The sequence below is a fragment of the Pseudochaenichthys georgianus genome, chromosome 11 (assembly GCF_902827115.2).
Source record: "Pseudochaenichthys georgianus chromosome 11, fPseGeo1.2, whole genome shotgun sequence".
Classification (NCBI taxonomy): Eukaryota; Metazoa; Chordata; class Actinopteri; order Perciformes; family Channichthyidae; genus Pseudochaenichthys; species Pseudochaenichthys georgianus.
Genome location: NC_047513.1, coordinates 21,957,725 through 21,966,759, shown reverse-complemented (window position 1 = coordinate 21,966,759; position 9,035 = coordinate 21,957,725). Strand labels below are relative to the sequence as shown.

The 9,035-nt window shown below is 39.4% G+C and overlaps 1 protein-coding gene across 1 annotated transcript; it reads right to left on the bottom strand.

Annotated features, from left to right (window-relative positions):
* Nucleotides 1–1,314: 1,314 nt before the first annotated feature.
* On the bottom strand, nucleotides 1,315–8,773 carry mrpl3 (mitochondrial ribosomal protein L3). The gene is made up of 10 exons (XM_034094587.2): nucleotides 8,552–8,773; nucleotides 6,875–7,056; nucleotides 6,690–6,781; nucleotides 5,468–5,566; nucleotides 3,657–3,756; nucleotides 3,477–3,537; nucleotides 3,206–3,314; nucleotides 2,939–3,016; nucleotides 2,652–2,729; nucleotides 1,315–1,568 (listed from the first exon to the last, which is right to left on the bottom strand). Exons 1-10 carry the CDS (start codon nucleotides 8,623–8,625, stop codon nucleotides 1,419–1,421), a joined length of 1,023 nt encoding a protein of 340 aa, XP_033950478.1. The 5' UTR covers nucleotides 8,626–8,773; the 3' UTR covers nucleotides 1,315–1,418.
* Nucleotides 8,774–9,035: the final 262 nt, after the last annotated feature.

Genomic DNA, 9,035 nt, shown 5'->3' with positions numbered 1-9,035 from the left:
CTGAAACCAGAGGTCACAGTTTAACCACAGATGTACCAGCGCTTTTATTGTTCTCCCTAAACACATTATCATAGGCTACAGACACCGTACTAGAGTATGTCCTGATTTCCAGGGTATTTCTTTTTTTATTAGAGTCATTGGGTGGAGTACCACACTGAAAACTAACTAACCTAATGATGTTTTACCATGTTCAAGCACAAGCGCACACACACACCAGGCTGGAGTTGTTAGTCTTCTCTTTCTGCTCTGCTGCTTTAATAGACAGCGAACCCCCACCCCCTCTCCTCTCGTCCACCCCCACAAAAGCCTGATGATGTGCAGGCTCCACAGAGCTGGACTTTCAAACAATATCATTACCATTTCAAAGAACCTGCTGCTGCCTTATCGACCTACAAGCTGTGGCATGTTATATGGAGCAGGACGTTGTTTGCAACAAACTAAATCACCCTACATCTTTTTTCATAAATCGAAATCACAACCAACTACTGCCTTCCTGAGTCAGCTGGGTGTGTATCATTTCAATTAGAGAAAAGGCATCAATGCAGGGTGTGTATCCTCAGATGTTGCAGGGTTTCCTGTCAGGCATCGCTACCACTTCGATTTGATCTAAAAACGCTACCACTCAGTGTTAAAAGTCTTGTTTGCACTGCTGTCAATTAAACAGCAGATATACAGCAGGGAGGGAGGGACTGAATCACATGAAGGCATTCACACTGAACAAGAGTCCAACACTTTGGAGGACGTTACTCTCATTAGATAAGTTATTTCCAAAAAAGGAAGGAGTGGTCCCACACGGTGCAGGAGGGAATTTGTCAGTTCCTGCTGCAACATTAATGTCCTCATTTATCCTCTTATGCACAAATGTCAACCTTTGTCAGCCTCCATCCCGTGCTCTCCTTTTCTCCCCATTTAGATGCCCTCCACACCTTCACTGACTCCCTCCCATTCTCCAGTGTTTACTCTCCGTTGTGTTTCATTTAACCCCATTCATTCCTCCACACCTACCTACCCTCTCCCCAATTCGTCTGTATTCCCCTCACAGTGCAACTAATCGTATCCAGCTCTCCCCCCCTCCCCTTATCCTGCATAGATATTGCAAATTTCTCCACCCCATCTTACTCTCCTTTGTTTTGTTTCATTTCACTGTCTTTTTTTTCCGCTTCTCTCCTCTGCTTGGGGATCCTCCAGTGACATCATCACTCATACAGTTACCATGGTTTCGGGGGGAAGGGACCGTAATAACCGTTTGGATCAAACAGATAGGACTGGTGATGTTGCATCTCACGATAAAAACAACTAAAGAGACTCGAGGCATTCAAAGGAATTACTCTTTATTGCAGGATCGTGACATAGTTTATGGTTTTAGATGAAAACATGATGTATGTGTGTGTGTGTGTGTGTGTGTGTGGTGGGGGTCTTCAGGTCAGTGATAACGATGGATCTGTCTGAATGAACAAGTTCTCGTCGTACAAGTCTTCATCCAGGTCTCCTTCCTCTTCTGTGAAATATGTCGGGAAAGGAGGGTTGATCAGGGAGGACTTCCTGTTTGGTAGTACAGAATCTCTCACCTGGAAACACAACACACACTTTTCTAAAGCTTCATAACTTTTAATTATTACTGAAACAACTGAGTGACATCATGTATTTTCTAGTTGCTTTCAACTTTAAAATCTTTATTGTTAGTTGTGTAAAAGAAATGTGGATTTACCAGCTTGTCAATTTGTGGATTTATTGTTTGTCTGTGCTTGATTTCATTATAATAAGGATATCATTACATTTTGGTTAAACAAAACAAGCGCTGTGTTAAAGCCTCGTGCCACTATTTTCAAACTTTAGAAAATCAAATCTATTCAGAATCAATCTGATTCTGTCATCCCCTGAAGAAGCATAATAAAACATTACACATTTAGATGTTAATCATTACAATACAGGGGAAACTATTAACAAAACAAGTCAATTAGTAATATAATTGTAAACAATACTACAATCAATTATAACCTAATTGTGTTTGTCCTAATCATTTACTCTCCCTCTGCATCCCCAGTCTGAGAAGCACTGCGCTTATCGGAAAATACATTTAAAAAAAGTCGTTATTATTAAAACTACAACATTATAATCAATAATGAAGAATACTGTTTATTGCATTGCCTTCTATTAATTGTAATCAATAGAACATAGATAATCCTCATTAACATATGGCTGCACAGAATATCAAAAACAAACAATAGTGCATTTGAGTGTGTGTGTGTGCGCGTGCGTGGGTAGGACAGCTGAGCTGGTTGAAATGCAATGCACATTTGTATTCATTATCGCTTGTCTGCAAAAAGAATAATAGGCAGTGTGTGTGTGTGTGTGTGTGTGTGTGTGTGTACACAAAAGCAACATGCTGAGTAGGAGAAGGATGCTGCTGATATTTCTAACATCATTAAGGGGCGCACTCCCATTCTCCCCCTTCACAGAAATACACGCAAACACTAACAGATGCATACACACACACGCTGCTGATCCAGCACGGAGTCAATGAAGATGGATCACACAGTCTTGCAGGTGTGACGGTGTCTTACAGGTGCAAGGTCGCTCGTCTCTGTCACAACACTAAGCATGCTGGGATTGACCTTCGACATCATAAGTGTGTATATGATTATTTTTACCTTCAACACGCAGTTCCTGTGTCCGGGCACCGAGCCGTTCACATACAGCACGTTGTACTTGGTATTGACCCTCCATACCTGCAGGAGAGGAGGATGCAGATGAGAGTATTGAACTGAAATTGCAGTCAAGGACAAACAAGATTAAAAACAGGACTGTGTGCGTTTGTCCTTATGAGTGTGTTTGTCCTTATGAGTGTGTGTGTGTGTGTGTGTGTGTGTGTGTGTGTGTGTGTGTGTGTGTGTGTGTGTGTGTGTGTGTGTGTGTGTGTGTGTGTGTGTGTGTGTACCTTCAGCCCATGAGCTGTGATGGAGATGTTTCCCATCATGCCGGGCATCTTTTTCCCTTTGAACACTTTGGCTGCATCCTAGACGCAGATGATAAAAGACACGCGCTCGTATTAGTTGGGAGTCATTATGGGAAGCCAACTGTTCATGTCTGGCAAGGATAAGCGTCTTACACAGTGTGTGTGTGTGTGTGTGTGTGTGTGTGTGTGTGTGTGTGTGTGTGTGTGTGTGTGTGTGTGTGTGTGTGTGTGTGTGTGTGTGTGTCTTACTCCAGGCCCAGAAGCTCCCGGTCTGCGGTGAGTTTTGGTTGAGCCGTGGGTGGCTGGCTGACCTTTGAACCCGTACCGCTTCATTACACCTTGAAAACCCTTACCGATGCTACACACAAGAATCATATTTTCAGGGTACGTTGAAGAATGATGACTTGTTGCCTCAGAGGATAATAACACAAAAAGAGATCTATTTTCAAAACATGCTGCTGGCCCAAAAAGAGAATAGGAAGCGCCAGCAAGGATGGAAAGCCGGCATAACAGGACTTACGATTTGGCGGTGATGTCCACATATTGGCCTGGACGGAAATGTGCCGCAAACAGAGGAGTGCCTGCACTCACAACAAAGAGTTACGTTATAGAATGTGTACAATCAAAGAAAATGATATTGTGTGATGTGAAAAAAGTACCAATTAGTATTTCCCATTTCAAGCTAGTGCCGTGTGTATACCTGGCTTGATGATGGCATTGTCTGAGACTTTAAAGGTGGTGACTTTCTGTTTCGGAGGCACCCCCGCATTCCTGAACATCTCGATGTGCTCTTCAGACCTCTGCCAATCACCATGATGGAGAGAAAAGAAATGTGAGGATGGAAGGAAGGGAGATGAAGTGTTGAACGAACAGCAGTTGGACTTTGGCATTTTAAATTAACTGTGGGCCTGTTACAACTGTACAGGAGCCAAGCACACACGCACGGCAATGAGCGTCTGACATTTGCTTTCATACAGCTCTCTCATCTCATCTCAGCCCATCCACTCACTCTATACTCTCTCCCTTTCAAAAGAAGGGTGAAAACCAGCCTGCCAAAGCTCGTCACTCTCACAAACTCTGCCTCTGGCTGAGGAGTGATGTGGCTGTGAGGGGGATCCTAAACAACAACACTCAATGAATAAATCACGCTTAGATTCAGTCACCTTGCTCATTTGTTTCCTCCTTAAAAAGTCAAACAAATCCATGTCATGCATACTAAAAAGGGCTGACTTCCTTCAACTTCTTGAGAAATGTTTATCCGTTTTTGAGAAGTGTTTTTGCGATGGAGGTGAGATATGCGGTGAGTTTATTACAGGCACGAAAGACACTTCTCAAATGCTTGTGTGCTTGTCGTGGTTGGCAGTGATACCTGATTGGATCCTGTTTATTTTGACACCTAAGATGAAGTATAGTCACTAATGGTTAGTGGGTGAGTATAATCTCCCGGCAATGGATCTGTATTCATAAAAGGTCTGAGAGCCTGGAGGCTGATATGAGCTCAATGCTACGGGGAAATGACAAAACTCAGTTATGCTTCCATAAAGCTGTCGGACTGATTCGATTTTTTTATGATTATGAAATGTAGCCAGAACTCAAATGAACAAAAATGGACATTGTGATATGATTATGGATTTGGCACTGGCTGCTCTGCCAGTATTATATGGAGCGTAGTGATAATATGATATTGTCAAGCGTTACAATTCAGTACAAATTAAAGCATTTAACAATATCTTAGTTTCAACCTTATTAAGGATTGTTTTGATTAATATTAAAAGTAAAGTAATTATCTAACATGCTGAGATTTGTAATGCAGGCCTTATTGAATAAAATAATAATTCAAACAAAAAACGGTACATTAATGGATAATGATAATAGCAATAGTTTGTTCATCTGTAAAGCCCACCGAGACAAATGTATTTTGTGATGTTGGGCTATATAAATAAACTCTGATCTGATAACGATAATAGACAGGGAGTTTTCTAAGGTTATCCTCAAAGCTATTTTCTTGTCTTTCTAAAGTGTGCTTTTTAAAAACATGCCATAACTATTTCTCTCTATCAACTTCTGAGGGAAAGATCAAGTTTCTTTAGCTGCTTAAAGCTCCATAACATTCATCAGCTTGTCTCTGACTTTGTCTGCTGTTTGGTGGTGAGCAGATGTAAGGATTTTTAGAACTTTTTTATTAAAATAGCTGCCTGTTGGGCCCGAAAACATGAGCGGTGAAAATGAACCAAAATATTGTCATTAAAAGGTGCATCAAGACAGCAAAGATATGAGCTGAAACTTGATGTAAAGCTCTATACCCTTTTCTAAAGGTTCATGACTTTGAGTCACCCTTTCAAATTGCTCTTTGACGCATTATTATTAGAAAAAATATTGATGAAAGCTAGTTAAAGAACAAATGACAGCAATAAGAATTTACCTAAGCAACATTATGTCAAAACACCGAATTCAGTGAAGATAAAACCCTTATACATGTATTTGTTGATGTTATTAAGAAGTATTTCTTACAAAGAATGGTGATACGTTCTTCCCTCCTACCAAGAGGGCAGCAGTGTGTCCATTAAATTCTTCCTTGGACAGATGCTTAATGACATGGCAGTCCTGCACCTGAAAAATTAACACAAGTTATAGTCACTGTGCCATTTGTTTTGTTCTGCCCTACAACATACACAAACATCTAATTATTGAAGTCCCTATTCAAATATGTACATTTGGAAAATAAGTACATCACTACATTTAGGGCAGGGAAAGAAGAGGAAAATATAAACGCAAAAATCAAGTTAAACCTATAATATATGAATTCATTACATTATGACATATTTTCAGTTTTGCTTCAGATGCTACAATGCTGAAGTCGTGGGAGTACTTTCACCCTGACAAAGGGTTTTGAAATACTTTCCATCTAGCACAGCCTGTTCCTGTATCAGCTAAACGGAAGAAAAATGAATCATCAGATGGGGAACAAACTTTTGGAACGACCTCGAATGTGAGATTAAGAGGCAGGGATGAGAAATACAAAGAAAGTCTGACTATTAACATTGACATTTTACTGAAATTGCAGTAGGAGTTTGTGATACTACTCACTTCCGTATATCAGTTTCATTAAAAGGGTAGTGAACACATTCTGACATCAATTGAGTTCACTGACAGACTAGTTGGTGTCATTTCAAACATGATCTGAATAAACCTGACTTTAAATACATCCTTTCTGCACCTTGCATGTTTAAAGACTGCAGGTGAGATTGCAAGGTGTTCAATATTTGCTAAAGAATCTGCTTTTCTCACACGCAGGTAATTTCATCATGGACCACAATTTGGCATTATCGGACCTAAAGAATACCAAATACTTTTGGATGGAAAACTTAGGTACAACAAAAAAGGCAAAGGAGAGGTGTGTGTGTGTTAGGGCTCCTCGATTATGGCAAAAATCATAATCTCGACTATTTGGGTCAATAATTGTAATTGCGATTATTAAATGTGATTATTCATTGACTTTGAAAACAACCATTTATTGGAGAAAAAAAATGTGAACAGTATGTTTTTAACAGTTGATTACCCTGAACTTTAAGTATCATTCAACTGAAAAAAAAGGGAAAAAAAATGTATTTAACAAAAAAGTCATAATAATAAAAAAAGAATCGTTTTATTTTGTTGTTTTCGTAATCGTTGCAAGCCGTAATCGTAATCGCGATTAAAATACGATTAATTGAGCAGCCCTAGTGTGTGTTACCTGTAACAAGGTGACAACGTGTTTTTCTCCCGCTTTCGTCCAGATAGGAGCCATCCCCAACTTCACAGCTACTAATCCAACTCTTCGACTGCCTGTAAAGAGGAACAAATATAAACACAGTTTAATTGGGAGCAAACAGGAAGAGGTGCATCATTTTAACAGCTCTCCCTTCTCCCGACACCCACCCTCTGCCCAGTCATGACGCTGCCAGGGCTCATCTTTGAGCGGGTTGAGCTTCTCAGCCGTTTGACTCCTGTATTCCTCCGCTATGGTCTTCCTCATGAACTCCTGGTTGTCCTCTGTGAGGTGTTCATCAAACCACGTTGTGGTCTTTACTGTCCTGAAAAGAAACACTGAATGTGCGGGACTGCAAGAAAAAGAGAAAGATGACAGTTAGATCAATAAGGGTCAGACATATCCACAGCTGTGACCGATCAATACAAGAGTGTTGCACACAATGCAAATGTGCTTATTTATATCAGGGAACTAAAGATGACTTTGCTTGTACATTACTTCATCTATATATTAAAAAAGTCAATTAGATGTCATTTAAGTTAGAGACCATCCCAATTTCCTACAATATGAGGTGACGAATTTGTAGAGTTCATATTGTCTGATGCACAGCTTCAAACTCAAACAAATGCCATTTACAATTAAGCCAAACAGAGATAGGCAGGATTTTTTTTTTACCGCAAAATAACTCATTTTCGGAGAATCCTATCTCAGGGCTGATTTATGAATTCACTGCATAACCTTAACTGAAAGGTGCCTTGTTGCTTCACGTCTCTTACTACTCACTTTAGCTTAGCGAGTCAGTTTAGTCACTGCAGCGTCCTTGCTAATAGGTAACACCAGGTTTAGGTCCACACATTGATATGGACAGTTTATGCATTTTGGTGCATAAATATCATTGCTTTATGGCGATTCAAAGACAGAAAATAAAAATATGAGGTCTGATTAAACCCTGTTGACCTTCTGTCGTCTGCCCACGTCTGTTTGCAGATGGCTATCAAGATATTACTCATTTATTACTGACAAGACTGGGACTGTGGTGTGGTTAATCCGTTCAGTCATTTATGACTTTCTCTGCAGTATACCTTGCAGAATACTACAAATATCTAAGGAAGAAGAATTTTGCATATATGAAAAACACTACACAAAATGCATGGAGAACCGTAGGAGATATTTGCAATAGTATGATATATATATTATAGATATAACACTCAACTTCACAGGCAGTGGTGGAAGAAGTAGTCAGATGTGTTACTTAAGTAAAAGTAGCAATACTATACTTAAAAAAAGGCCTACATTCAAAATCGTACTTGGAGTAAAAGTAAAAAAGTATCAGCATCAACAATTATACTTAAGGTACCAATGTGTTTTTATCACAACTGTTAAATGTAGAGCTAATTTGAATAACTTGATATACTGCTTATATCTTAAGATATGAATATATATCTCAAAGTTTATAAAATAACTGATTTATATTAGCTAATAATCGAAACCTATTTAATATTGGCTTTTAAAATGTAGTGGAGTATTAGTTTAAAGTAGCAAAAACTGAGAATACTCAGGTAAAGTACAAGTATTTAATCATTGTATTTAAGTACAGTACTTGAGTAAATGGATTTTGTCACTGGTCACAAGTAAGCAGAGGAAATTAAGCTAGCTTTAGCTTTACTCAAATGACTAAATTATCTCATAAAGCCAGTTTCTTAATTGGCTTGGTTTAAAACAGCAAAGGGCAGTAAATACATAAACTGCACCTCTCATTAACGACAGCGACCTACTTTAGATAAGCTTACATTACATACTGAAGCTACAGTTACATTAGCACAACATCCAGTTAGCATTAGCATCACCTTTCAGCTGCTGCTCGGAGAGAGATGAGCCCAGGCCCCCGCTGAAGAAGAAACCGACCGCTCCACGCCAACATTGCGCTGTTTAATATACACACTATCACATAAATACAAAATATATACACATAAACTAGAGGCGCATGGGGTCTAACAACATCAGAAAAGCCATGCCTTCCTTTTCGTCCTGTCCTAATGTCACCCTGGAAACTTCCGGTGCGTAACTAAATAGTTCCGCCATACAGAGGGTCACAAAAAAGGTTCCGCATCGTGCTGGCAGATATACGTTTTTTTAATCTATTCAATCTCTTACCAAAAAAGCTATGAAACTATTATGTTTATATGAATATATATTTGTTGACGGCTTGGTTCATAAGCCCCAACAGGAACTAAAACAATTAGTTAATTCTTGACCTTGGAAACAAAGTTGACAGAGCAGTTTCACCTTGAGGTCATTTCACATAGAAGTTCTGGAGCTATGAATGCAGAA

What these genes read in the sequence shown, in the direction of transcription:
- mrpl3 (XM_034094587.2), bottom strand. Translation starts at nt 8,625, where the DNA reads ATGTTGGCGTGGAGCGGTCGGTTTCTTCTTCAGCGGGGGCCTGGGCTC. An exon ending in AGAACGTATCACCATTCTTT is followed by an intron (nt 3,757 to 5,467) that starts GTAAGAAATACT and finishes GGTGATTGGCAG; the next exon opens with AGGTCTGAAGAGCACATCGA. An exon ending in CAATGCCATCATCAAGCCAG is followed by an intron (nt 3,538 to 3,656) that starts GTATACACACGG and finishes TTGTGAGTGCAG; the next exon opens with GCACTCCTCTGTTTGCGGCA.